This window comes from Phocoena sinus, chromosome 17, assembly GCF_008692025.1.
Source record: "Phocoena sinus isolate mPhoSin1 chromosome 17, mPhoSin1.pri, whole genome shotgun sequence".
In the NCBI taxonomy this organism is placed as follows: Eukaryota; Metazoa; Chordata; class Mammalia; order Artiodactyla; family Phocoenidae; genus Phocoena; species Phocoena sinus.
Window position 1 is genome coordinate 7,568,311 of NC_045779.1, and position 14,188 is coordinate 7,582,498.

General features: G+C 43.0%; 1 protein-coding gene and 1 non-coding gene across 4 annotated transcripts in view; both read right to left on the reverse strand.

Annotated features, from left to right (window-relative positions):
• The window catches only part of CA8 (carbonic anhydrase 8), a 210,623-nt gene that overhangs the window by 161,410 nt on the left and 35,025 nt on the right, over nt 1–14,188 (reverse strand). For 2 of the 3 annotated variants that reach the window (XM_032610211.1, XM_032610210.1), the window contains exon 3: nt 12,940–13,013. The exons of the other annotated variant lie outside the window; for it this stretch is intronic. In XM_032610211.1, coding sequence (XP_032466102.1) covers nt 12,940–13,013 — 74 coding nt within the window. The remainder of the gene's footprint in view (nt 1–12,939; nt 13,014–14,188) is intronic. 3 annotated transcript variants of the gene reach the window in all.
• Nucleotides 7,471–7,543, reverse strand: TRNAW-CCA. The gene has a single exon. It is a non-coding gene; the product is annotated as a tRNA-Trp (tRNA).

Consider the following 14,188-nt stretch of genomic DNA (forward strand, 5'->3'; position numbering starts at 1 on the left):
GAGAGGTCAGAAGACAGGGTGGCCTGGGAAAGGTAATTCCTGGAGATACAGAGCAGAGAAAAAGGGTGACACTGGGTCTAAGAGCAAATAAGCAATGCCTGGCACACACACATAAAAACACTGACACGGGGGCTTCCCTGGTGGCACAGTGGTTGAGAGTCCGCCTGCTGATGCAGGGGACATGGGTTCGTGCCCCGGTCCGGGAAGATCCCACATGCCGCGGAGCGGCTGGGACCGTGAGCCATGGCCGCTGAGCCTGCGCGTCCAGAGCCTGTGCTCCGCAACAGGAGAGGAAGCCACAGCAGTGAGAGGCCCGCGTACCACAAAAAAAAAAAAAAAAAGGAAAAGAAACACTGACACGGTCTCAGACACAGAGGAGGCGTTCTCTTAGTGCTTGTCACTGTAGTTGTCAACCACGACATGTAACAGCCTGATGAAGAAGGCACTTGGCAAGAAAAGCACATGTTTGTCAGAAGCCTACCTTTCATTAGTCACATACAGGCATCATTTCTCCAGGGCTGGTGACCACATGGAAGGGAAGTCCGGAAATTAGAATCCTAGATGGGACTCTAATAAAAATAAACTGAGGCTCAATTTCTTCATGTATGAAAATGTAAATAACACACGATTTCATAAAGTATCATGAGGATGCGACGAGCTCATAGATAGGAAGTACTTCATACACTCAAAGTCCTATACAGATACAGGATTTGTTTGTATTCTCAAAAAGGGGACATTTTCAAAACACAGGTTCACCATGACCTACACTCAATCTAATTACTTATTTTTCCAACTTAGTTTTCAAGCTCATCATTTTCTTTTCAGGAATTTAAATAGAACACTATTGGAGCAAATAACTATGAAATATATAATTCAGTACCACCAAAATGATGTTCCAACCAAAAGCTTCCATGAGAACCACCAGGCTAATGTGATAACACGCTATTCTATGAACAGAGAATTCTTACGCATCCTCACAAGCCTTGACCATCCAGTTTTTCTGTCTCCACTGATTAGACTGATGACCCAGTGGCTACGTAATGACGTGATACATATATATGTAATAAAAGCTATTATTTGACTCATCTCTTTGTGTACTTCATGTGCATTATTACCACTTTATTATATGGTAATAATTCTCATTATTTGCTTTTATTATTATTTCAGCTTCTCAGCTGGAAAATCACTGATACTCAGAATGCTGAATTAACTTGCCCAAGGTCCCTCAGCTTGGCACCAGCAGAGCCAGGATTGGATCCCAATTCGGGCTGAGTTCTAAGCCAGCTGCTCACCTCTACCTGTCTACACATTTGCCTTTGGGGTGCTGTTCACTGAAGGAAATGATTCTGTGTCATCAATTATAATGGAAAGAGCCTTAAACTCAGAACAAGAAGATGTGAATTCTATACAACCTGGCTCTAGCCAGTGCTGTGTCCTTGCCCACAAAATGATAGATCTCAGTTTGAAGGTGAACTTTTACAACTACAACATTTGCTAAGTTTTATAAATTCCTGATTAATCAACAGTTATGATAACAAAAATGCTATTGTTTTGGCATGGTGTTAATGAACAGTTAACGACATATGATATATCTTCGTAACGAGAAAACGATTCACTTCTGCTCTTTTGTTTCTTTGTTTTATTAGCCCAAGCCATTGTGCCGGGCATTGGGAAATACTGTGAAATTTACTATTCTTAACATACTTTTAAACATCTTAAAATTTTTCCCCAAAGTAATGCATTACCTATTCAGGCACATTTTATTCTGTTGGTTTTAACAAAGACTGTCCTGGGACGTGGCCAGATTGCCAGCGTGTCCCTGAGTGTCATCCATCACCAAGCAGCTGGCAGAGCTCGCCTGGGCTTGGTGAGCCAGGCATGAGGCCAGGAACCGGGACCAGGTGAGAGCAGAGGGAGGGGAGCCCAGGAGAGGGCAGCAGCGGAGGGCGGGTGTGAGGACAGTCAGGAAACCCCAGCTGAGATGAAGCAGTTGGAGGCCCGGGCGGCCCCGCAGATCAGTCTGGGCCTTGCGTGTTAGCTCAGGAGGGATCACGAGTGACTTTCGAAGGAAGAAAACCAAGCCCCAAGTTTGCACGGCCTGACATTTGGAAAGAAAGGAGAAGACCAACTGTCTGAACGAGGAAAATTCCCTAGAAGGGGCAACAAGGAGATGCCAGGGACCGAAGGACAAACAGACCAAAACTCCTCACTTTCCCTGGACCACAATGTAGAGAGCCAAAGCAGGTAACACAAAGTGACCACCCCCCAAGAACATGGAAAAAAGTTGTCCCCAAAGAGCTAAGCTGGTGAGTCTACATTTCATGTAAGAGGTTAGTCATCTGGTTAACCCAAGAGACTGTTGAAAGGTGGTCAGAAACACCCAAAACGCCAGTCCAAAAGGACTCAAGAACTACCATAGGAAGGCCGACTTGCTGTGTGATTGTAATCAGGCAATCAAGAGAATCAGTCAATTATATTGAACCCTATCAGAAGAAAGAGTGAACTTGAAAGCATGGTCAGCCTCACACACAGATTCAGGAAACACGAAGATCCACCAGGGGGTGGTACCCGCACAAGCTCTGATGAAGAGGTCAGGTGGAGCGACCCACAGACCCCAGCCCTACGATCAGTGGACTTGAAACCCAATGTGATTAATTATCTAAATCAGACAACTCCTTCTCTTTGCTCTGATTCTGTATTCACTGGGGAATCTCCTGAGTATAATTTTACTCCCCAAGGAGAGCTGCCAGGAGAGAGAGCATATGCTCGTCATACTGGCCTAAATCTCTCCGCCAAAGGGATGCTCAGAGTTGCCACCGCAAAATAATACTGGCACTTTGATGTATACCTCAGTCTTCTGTCACCTGAGTTAATGGGAGTCGGCCCCTGATGGCTGGATTCATATCAAGTGTGCTTAAAATGTTAAATGTTTGAAGCTTTAAAGCTGAGAACCTGACCTGGGATAGTGTGGAATCTATAGATGGTAAATGCCAATTCAGGAGACACGCGGGCATTGACACAACCAACCTTCGTTAATAATATCCCAACACTGTCACATGCCATTGTACAGACCTAGACAAATAACAGTATTAGATGTGCACCTGCCAGTTCACCTCAAATACTCCTCCAAATAGCTTTGTAGCCTATAAAACTGGAGGAATTGCTGTCTTGGGCCAGATCTGTGTCGCAGGGAAGAATTCCAGGTCTTCGAACTGTAAATAAATTCAGTAGCAGTGGGCATTAAATTGTGAACTGCTACAGCATGGTGTAGATGTGGTGAGGAAGACAGCTATCTGCACAGCTTTCCATGACACTCCAACTATCCTTCAGAGCTCTGCTTAGGTAACTTCTGGGACTTTTACTGATTTTTAGCAATTTTTTTTTTTTTTTTTTGGCGGTACGCGGGCCTCTCACTGTTGTGCCTCTCCCGTTGCGGAGCACAGGCTCCGGACACGCAGGCTCAGCGGCCATGGCTCACGGGCCCAGCCGCTCCGCGGCATGTGGGATCTTCCCGGACCGGGGCACGAACCCACGTCCCCTGCATCGTCAGGCGGACTCCCAACCACTGCGCCACCAGGGAAGCCCCGATTCTTAGCAATTTAATCCATGTGTACCAAAAATCAAATAGCCCTCTGCCCATAAACAAATAACCCATAATATTTGTATTAGAATGCTGACATTCTAAAAGTCAAGAAACAGGAGATACTATAGCTGAAGAGACAAGCCATTTTGACCCATAAAAAGGTTTTTAATTTCTTTGAAGGTAACTATTAAAATTAAAATTGTAAAGAAACAATAGATTAGAAAGATATTTGCAGCAAATACAGCAGTTAAAAAGGGAAAGAAACATTTTATTAAAAATTATCCAAAACTCCTAATAAATAAGTGAAAATGAAAAAAGAGAAATTCTACTATATACCCATTATTTTTAAATTTTGGGGGTCACACCATGTGGCTTGTGGGATCTCAGTTTCCCATCCAGGGATTGAACCTGGGCCACAGCAGTGAAAGCCCAAATCCTAACCACTAGGCCACCAGGGAACTCCTTACTACATACATATTCAAAAGTAAGCAAGAATACCTAGCAAAATTTAAGTACAGTTGGGAAGAAAACAAGATTCTTATGCTATTAATGGTACATATTTACACAGCTTTTCTTGATTTCATTACACATCAAGAATGATGGAACCATTTACATTCTTTTACAACTAGTCTGATGTTAAGGTTTTTATCCTAAGTAAAAAAAAAATTAAAGAAATAAAAGGCTACATGCATTAACACAATCATTCTAGTATTACTTGTAACAGAAAAACTTGAAAACAACCTAAATTTCCAAAGAGAGACAATCAAACTGACTGTGATGCTGAGTTATGTTCAGTAGAACGTGATACAGTCATTTAAAATTGTAACATTTAGGTCTGTGTAAAATTTGGGGGAAATGTTTAGAATATGCTAATAAACATAAGTCTGAGTATCTGATTTTAAGTGTATTACAACTACAGCTATGGAAATATGTGAGTGTGTGAACAAAGTCTGGGAGACAACAGGAAACAAGAAACTCTTGTGATATATTTGAATCCACCACTTACCAGCTGGCAAGACCCTGGGCATGTTACTTAACTGCTCTGTGCCTCAGTTGCCCAGTCTGTAAAATGGGGATAATAATAATACCTACCTAGTAAGGTTACTATACAGATTAAATGAGTTAGTGTATGTAAAAATGCTTTAAAAACTGTGTATTTTGTATATAACACAAAACAAGTGCTAAACATATTGCTTTATCTATCAATACTTCAGAATGTAACACCAACAAACTAACACATAAGGTCTTTTTAAAACATAAACCACAAAATCATTATCTCAAATAATAAAGTTAATATTAATGTCTCAATATCATTTAATACTCAATATATTTTCAATTTTTCCCTAAATGTCTCAAAACTTTTTTCATACACGTACTTGTTCAAATCAGGATCCAATAAAAGACACACACATTGCATTCAATTGATGCCTTATATGTCTGTTTATACCATCACGATTTCCCTACTTTTTTTTTTTTTTTTGGCTGCATTGGATCTTCATTGCTGCATGCGGGCTTTCTCTAGTTGCGGCGAGTGGGGTCTACTCTTTGTTGCAGTGCTCGGGCTTCTCATTGCGGTGGCTTCTCTTGGAGCGTAGCACGGGCTCTAGGTGCACGGGCTTCAGTAGTTGTGGCTCGCGGGCTCTAGAGCGTAGGCTCAGTAGTTGTGGCACATGGGATTAGTTGCTCCGCGGCATGTGGGATCGTCCCAGGCCAGGGATCAAACCAGTGTCCCCTGCATTGGCAGGTGGATTCTTAACCACTGCGCCACCAGGTAAGTCTCTCCTTACTCTTTTTGTTGTGCTATTTTTATTGCCACTTATTTGTTGGAGAAACCTACAGAATTTCTCATTTGCTGGATTCTGCTGATTGCATCCATATGGTATCAGTTAACATGTTCCTCTATCTCCTGAATTTCCTGTAAACTATAGCTAGAACTGAAGATTTAATCAGATTTAGATTAAATGTCCTTTTTTCCTTTTACTTTTTTTGAAACAATGCTTCATAGGTGATCCTGTGTACTTCCTACTTTATCTCATCAAAAGCACCTATTTTTTTTAAATCAATTATTTATTTATTTATTTGGCTGCGTTTGGTCTTAGCTGCGGCATGTGGGATCTTTGATGCGGTGCGCAGGCTTCTCTCCAGTTGTGGCACGAGCTCCACAGTGTGTGGGCTCAGTAGCTGCGGCATGTGGCAAATAAGTCCTGTGGCCTGTGGGATCTTAGTTCCCTGATCAGGGATCGAACCTGTGCCCCCTGCAGTGGAAGGCAGATTCTTAACCACCGAACTGCCAGAGAAGTTCCTGATTTCCTATTTTTAAGAAGTGAAGATGGATCAATTAGGAGCTACTATAAATAGGACATGGTACCCGTGGAATATGAAGAAGACAGACATTGAGGATGCTTCTTGTGCTTCTGGCTTGGGTGATGTGGAGCCAAAGTAAAGGAAGTAAGTGATAGGATGGGGGAAGGAGAGGGATAAAAGGTGGAAAGGAGGGAAAGAGAAGGGAAAGGGGGGAAGGAGGTGCTGGACCCCAGAAGAAGGTGCTTGGAGACTCCAGGAAGAAAATAATTAATTCAATTTTCAAAGGGTCCAAGTTGAAATACTTTGTAATATACCCAGAGGGATAAGGAAAGGAAATAGTTGGAAAGATAAATTTACCAACTTAGAGTTAGGCAGAAGTGTCATACTTTTCTTTCTACACAAAGAAAGACGGAGTATTTTCATATCGTATGTTTGCTTTTCAATGTTTTAAGAAGATAGTGATCCTGAACAGGTATCTCAGAAAAAAAGAAGAAGCCCCAGACAAGAAAGAAGGCTGCCCGAGGATGAGACTCAGAAGGGGAGGGGCGCAAACACACAACCCCAAGTGTGGACTGAGAGATAATATATGTGGACTAACGTGAACCGGAAGAGGATTAGTGGGAGGGACCTGCCCTCATCTGCAAGCCCAGAGGAGGAGGGGACTCAGACAAGGACCACAGGGAAGGCTTCGCTGGACACCGTCCAGCGGTGGACGTGGCTGTGTGTTGAAGACGAACTTGGTCATAGAAGAACTAGGAAACAGAAGATTTCGAAACAAAGTTCAGCTGCATGGGCTTCCTTCTCCTAGTAAGAAGTTGTCTGGATGCTCTTTGCCACTGATACTGCCTGTTAGTGGGTCCCTGCATATCTGGACTTCCCTAGCCTTTGCCTCTTGGTCTGTAAGTAAAGGATAATGTTATTTACCATAAACGAGTGTCATGGGAATTAAATGTCATTGCAGATGTGAAGGACTTAACGGGGGGATTTTTGATATGTGGTAATCAGGAAATGCTTATTCTTTCCCCAGACCTCAGTATTTCTTTTCCTTTCTTTAATACAGATACACTATAGTTTTATGAATAATTTTTTTGATTGTGAAACTCGCCAGATGTCTAACCCACCAAAAGTGATGTCATAATAGTCTTTCTTTTTTCTATATACATTTTAAAATTTTGTAATGTAATTTTTATTGAGATATAATTGATATAAAACATTATATTGGTTTCAAGTATACAACATAATGGTTCGATATTTGTATATATTGATAAATGATCAACACAACCATCACCACTCAGTTACAAAGGTTTTTTTCTTGTGATGAGAACTTTTAAGATCTCTCTGAGCAACTTTTAAATGTAAATACAGTATCATTAACTATTATCATCAAGCTGTAAATCACATCTCCTGGACTTATTTATTTTATAACTGGAAGTTTATACATTTTTATCATCTTCAACGATTTTGCCCACTCCCTACCGTATGCTTCTAGAAACTCGCATATTTCCCTAGACCTCCATATTTTTTTTAATACGTATTTATTTATTTGGCTGTTCTGGGTCTTAGTTGTGGCATGCAGGATCTAGTTCCCTGACCAGGGATCGAACCCGGGCCCCCTGCATTGGAAGCACGGAGTCTTAACCACTGGACCACCAGGGAATTCCCTAGACCGCCATATTTTTAAACAACCCGACCCGACAGAAAAGGAATTTGAGGCTGGTAAGTCACCAACCTGGTAGATGTTGAAGCCAAAATGCATACACTAGTTTTCTGATTATAAATCTTACTAAAGCATGAAAATCTTGTATTTCAATTCCATATTTTTAGACACTTAAAAGCAGAGTGCTATGGGAATGTGAGAAGCATTTTGAATCACAGTTCACAGGTAACATTTTGGAAAAGTTTATTGGGAGTGATTCTGAGTTACCCATTTGGAGATAGGAAGGGAGAGAAGTACTAATGCAGAAATTTGTAGCTGTAGTCCTCAAATATATTAGATATTTGTCAAATATATTAGATATTTGTCAGGATTTTGATTGTTTTACTGAGAAGCAAGGAACAAGTAAAAACAGCGATTCATCATGTTCACAGATGAACACTCAAGCAATATGCAGTTAATCACAAGCTTTCTCTTATGCAAATATTTCAGTGTGAAATCATATCCATAAGTGCGACTGTGAAATTCTGTAGGAAACTGAAACAGAACACAGTTCAGCTGTGGCAAGTGTGCCTTACTCTCGCGTTGTATTTGTGTATATTGCTAAACCATCTCTGAAAAGAGAACTGAATTTTCAAATATATTTTCTCACTGACTTTCATTACAGATGTGAAGATACTTTTCCACTTTATTCAACTAATGTGCATATTTTCAGTCACAGACTGGGTTACAGTATGAACGGCACTGTTAACCACTATACGCAAAGGCACACACCTGACCTATATTATAATGAAAGCCAAGGAACATGGAAAGGGGCTGTGTAACAGCGACCGTGCTATTATAATGATTCAATGTATGGCTTCAAGATTGGCTGTCACCACCCTTTGCTGGCTGAGTGACTTTAAGCTACTTAAACTCTTTAAGCCTTAATTTCCTTAACTGTAAAATGGGGATAATACCTAATTAATGGTGTTGTGATGATGAGACACAATGACAGATGTAAGGAGCTTCATCCAGTAAGTACTCAATAAGGAGCAGCAGAAACAGGAGAAGGAAGGAAGAGCCGTAGTCGTGGTAACTGTACTATTGATATAGCAGTAGCAGCAGCGGAAGCAGCAGTAACAGAAGTGATCTGTGTAAGTGGGTAGCTTATATTACAACCATCCCCATGCCTGAGAATATTTATGGAATGATCCTGGGAGAGCAAGAAAACTCATGACTCAATATTTCTCCTCTACAGTCAATCGTTGTGCTTGGATTTCCCACCATCAGAGTCAAGGGGTTGCATTGTCAGGAAACCACTGGTAAAAGATAAGACCGTGAGCAGATGGACAGTGAGAGGAATTCTGCGGGTTTGTCCTGAGAGGAGGCAGTAAGGACAAGTGAAAGGGGAGGGAAGAGAGGAGAACAAGAGCAGGGTGCAGGATTGGGCCATTCAAGGGTGAAGGAGAAGGGAGGAAGCCCCTGAGGTCATACAAGCAAAGGACATTTCAAAACAAAGTCTCTGATTTCTTATTCTGCTTAATCTGGCCAAGAAGTGTGACCCCTAAATGCTGAAGAAAGTTAAGTCCACGACTAACTTCTTTGTGTGAGTAGATTTTTGTAGCAATTAAGGAAAGGGCAAAGTTTGCCAGGGATAAGAGACACAAACCCAAAAACCAGTCTCAGAGATACTGAGGCCGACTTTGAACTTCTACAGAATGTGAGATGGGCATTGGAGTCCATCCTAACCAGATCTTAGCAGAAGGGAGACATGGCTGACATGGCTGACATCTGTTAGACATTTGCTGCCTAAATTCTTTTTATTTCCCATTCATCACCATCATCACCAAGTCTAAATTTCCACGGTTAACTCTTATTCACTGTTCAGATCTCAATTGTAAAGTGACTGAAGGGCTTCTCTGACCCTCCCATGTCCAGATGAGGCATCCCTGCTCTGCTCTACGATAGCGCCCTGTACACCTCCCCATCACAGCACTTTTCACAACGATAATACGTGATGCCTTGACTCTCCCCGCACTGGACTGAACAGTGTCTGTCTGTGTACACCATTCTATTCTCAACACAGAGCACTGCACTCAACACATAATAGGTACGCAGTAAATCTTTAAAAGAGAAAGCAACTTAAAGAGGGAAGTAGGGAGGGATGAGGAAGGAGGGAGACAACCCCAAAGCATGACATACCCACCTTTTTTCAAAAGAACAGCCCAGTTAGGTTGCCCATGGTAGGGAGGACCCAAGATCCAAGTACTGACCCAAAGCAAAGTTTGTTCATGACGTTCTCATCGTGTGCTCAGGACTGATCTTTCAGAGTCCTGACTGTTGGGAGGAATAGTTTTAGGGGGCTGTGCACTGCTCCCAAGGAATGTGCTTTTTTCTAACTTTTCCCTCCGGATTATTTAGTTGTTCCAGGAACAAAGACACTAGAAAATGTAGAGACGAAGAAGGCAAAGAAATGTCTCCCCACTGTGTGTTTTCCCTCTGATTCTGGGGATGCTCTGAATTTCTTGGGTTACAGGGCTAGAGTGAGATAAGAGGTCATGAGGAGGGGGCCAAGACTGGAGCAACAGACAGACATGGAAACCAGGTAGTGCCACCCTTCAAACTGCCAAGAAGGGGGCCCAGGGTTCCAGGGGGACAGAGCATGAATTCTGACTCTAGGGCTAAGAGTTCAGCCCAGAAGACCAGAGAGTGAGTGTAAGCAGACTTTTGGGAGAAGGAAAGGAACACATTATTTAAATACTACTAAACAATGTTTAATGGTGGATATTGTTTAGAATACACCACCACTCCCACCAGTATCATGCGTGGCTTGCTTTTGAAAGCCAGCCCACGTGTGGTGTGTGGCGAGCCTGTCCAGTTTCAAGGGCTAGGGAATGGAGTGAATGAATAATCGCTGCTCTTTGCTCAACTCTTCATTCCCAAGATCTAGATAGACTCTCCCGAATATAGCCTTTGAGAAGGAGGGATTAGACCAAAGTCACTCCTGGCAGACACATGTGATGGTGCTCACAGAGGAGGTCGGAGGAACATGCCAGGGCAGATTAAGGAGAAAACTCGGGCTTCCCTGGTGGCACAGTGGTTAAGAATCCGCCCGCCAATGCGGGGGACACGGGTTCAAGCCCTGGTCCAGGAAGATCCCACATGCTGTGGAGCAACTAAGCCCGCACCACAACTACTGAGCCTGCGCTCCAGAGCTCACGAGCCACAACTACTGAGCCCGCGTGCCACAACTACTGAAGCCCACATGCCTAGAGCCCGTGCTCCGCAACAAGAGAAGCCACCACAATGAGAAGCCCACACACTGCAACGAAGAGCAGCCCCCACTCGATGCAGCTAGAGAAAACCCGTGCGCAGCAATGAAGACCGAACTCAACCAAAAATAAAATAAATAAATTTTTTTAAAAAGAAGAAAACTCATCTCTCCAGTTGAAAGCCAGGGGCATGGGAGAGCATGACCTGACCCCATGTTGGGAAACAGACACACAGGATTTCTGCCAGTGGTTATGAGCAAATGGAGTCCTGGAATTTAAAATAATGATTTAAGGGAGTTGCATTGCCAGAAATAGGAAAGAAAAACAAAAACCAGAGAAACTCAGATCTAGTGAAGGAGAGCCCACAATTTCTCATTTTCTAAAGCAATCCCAAGGCCCAAGTATTTGCACCGACAGAAAGTGAACTGCTTTGAGAACACCCCACATCATCCCATGTGCAACTCTCCAATGGCCCTGAAAAGGCACTGGACAAGGGCACCCAGGAGTCAGAACCTGATACTTCCAGATCCGCTAACCAGAGAACTGACTCCACTGCCAGCAATGAGGCGACCCCGAGACTCTGGGATCCTGTAACTTATCAGCAATAGAAGGCATGAGCTCTAGGCTTATCACCAACAATGGCTCTTCTCCTTTTTCTATGTTCTAGATAGGAGGTGTTTGTTGGGTTTTTTTAAAGATTTTGTTTTTGATGTGGATTTTTTTTAAGTCTTTATTGAATTTGTTATAATATTGCTTCTGTTTTATGTTTTGGTTTTTGGCCATGAGGCATGTGGGATCTTAACTCCCCGACCAGGGATCGAACCTGCACTCCCTGCATTGGAAGGCAAAGTCTTAACCACTTCTCCTCCAGGAAAACCCCTAAGTGGGAAGTATTTACTGAGGTTATTCCATAACTTTCTCACTTGGTCACACTGTAAAAGCGGGTCTCAATTTTCTCCACAACTACTTTCCTTAGTGCTGACATAAGGAAAGGGTGGGATTTTGGTGACCAGGAATAAACAGCGTGGGTCCCACACAGCCATGAGCTTAGTTCAGCTCTCCATCGATGTCCTGAGCAAATCTGCCTGCTTCAGAATTGGATTTCAGGGGCTCCACTTCTCACAGGAGGAAGCAGTGTGGGAAATTCATCCTGGGAAGACTGAAGATGTCATCTGTGACGCAGAGTGGAACACAGGGACCCAGAGTGGTTATGAGACGACAGGGGAATAAGGAAAAATCAGATGCCTCCAAAGAAAGGCAGAGAGATGCTCTGATCGGAAGGTGTTCCATTTACCATTTACCAGGCTCTGAAGCAAAAGGAGATGTTAGAATAGGTAAATTACAGGGAGCCAGGAGGAGAAAGGGTAGGATTGCACAGGATCTGGGAAGCAGCCCAACAAGAACTGGGAGTACTCCTGTCTATAGGAAGGATTCAGTCTCTCGGGGTATCCCAGGGAGTATCCAGAGGGGATTCATTCACGTGCATAAGGTGTCATTCTTTTTCCCATCCTTAGAGCTCACAGACCAGTTCAACCAAGAAAAATGTGAGGAATTTCCATGCCCTATCTGATAAGGTCAGCATCTGTTTACTGCCTAACTTGGCAGAAAACCTGCTTGATCTCTATCAAGTGATGGGATAAACATTTTTATAGATGCATATGTTTCCTTTTAAATAATTTAAATTTAGCAATTGTGTACTTAAGGAACTAGTGAAGTTGAATTACTGAAGTAGAGAGGGCCCCCCCCATAATCTTCATTAGGTTATCATGCATTTGAGGAATTGATGGAGTATAGATGTTGAAGTGTCAAGTAATAACCTTTCCTTGGTTCAAAGTAAAAATGAATTAAGTAGGAGTCACAATTCATCTAGGGAATTAAAATTAGATCCATTTTTAAATATCGCCTATAAATATTATAACACGGAAATTTAAATACAAGTGTGCATGAACCTTGAAACTTATTTCCATCTATTTACTGACACATACTGACTCAAGAAATTGCTGTGCTGAATTCAATCAATTCTCTTCCGGTCATCCAGTGACAGTTTCATTATCCTTGTGTAGCTCTGGCTTTTAAGTGCAAACCCTCGCCTCATTTTCCCTCACAAAGTATATTACTAGCATATGGTACAGAATGTGACTTACTAGAAAGCTGCTTGCAAAGGAGGGTCCATAGAACGAAGATTTCTCGGACGTCTGTGAGGATTCTTCTGACGCTGCTGTTAAAACATTATTTTGTAGATTTAAAATATATTCATAAACCAAATCTTCTAAGCTTTCATCTTCTACGGTTGGTTTTCTCAGGGTGCCAAGTATTTTTTTACGTTGCTCATTTTAGTAAACCTCTGTCACCCCTGTGTTCTCCGAGGAATGACACCTGCCCATCTGTTCTTCTATCTCCGCGGTAAGTCTCCTGCTATGTTGCCAAGGCAACACTACCTGCTACGACATCATAACGGATGGTTATCCCTTCGCTGGACTTCTGATATCAAATGCAACACTCGGCTTTTCATCCTTAGGGTTAAAGTTTCTTCTGTAGGAGGTAAGGAAGCAGGCTTTCTCAGGGGTGATCTCCCCACTGTTTCCTTAGCCAAGAGCTCCTTCCACATTCAGGAAGCCAAGAGCTCTAAGCCCATACCATCCCATCTTCCACCCTACCAGCCTCCATCTCCCACAAAAGCATCTAGAAGTGCTGGGCATAAGATACCTCTGGCAGGAAGACTCACACCAGTGGTTTCCAAACTTCAGAGTGACTCAGAATATACCCCAGGCTGCACGTTAACAATACAGCGTCCAGGGACTTCCCTGGCGGTCGGGCAGTTAAGACTCTGTGCTCCCAACGCAGGGGGCCCGGGTTCGATTCCCGGTCAGGGAACTAGATCCCGCGTGCTGCAACTGAGAGCCTGAATGCTGCAACTAGAGATCCCGCATGGTGCAACTAAGACCCAGCACAACCAAATAAACAGATAAATAAATAAATAAACAAATATTAAAAACTAAACAATACAGCGTCTGGACTCAACCCTTCCTTGCTTCTGACTCAGTAGCTGCGGAGTGGAAGCCAGACCTCTTCTCAACAAGCTCCTGGGTAGATGTATGACAGAGTTTGAGGAACAGCGACCTAAATTTTCTAATTCAGGGACCAAGTTAGACAGTGTTTTTGTATGCATGGGACTTGGGTTACCTGCATCAGCTCTGCTGGGTTATCTGACTGAAAAGGCAGGTACCTAGGCCCCATCTCCTAACTCAGAATCTGAGCATGGGATCCTGATGTCTGCAGTTTAACAAGCATGCAGAGGCGGCCATGATGACACTAGAGACCAACCAGACCTGGATCCAAATCCCAGCTCTGCTGCCTAAGCCACCGTAAACACATTTAAAAACGATTTCTCTG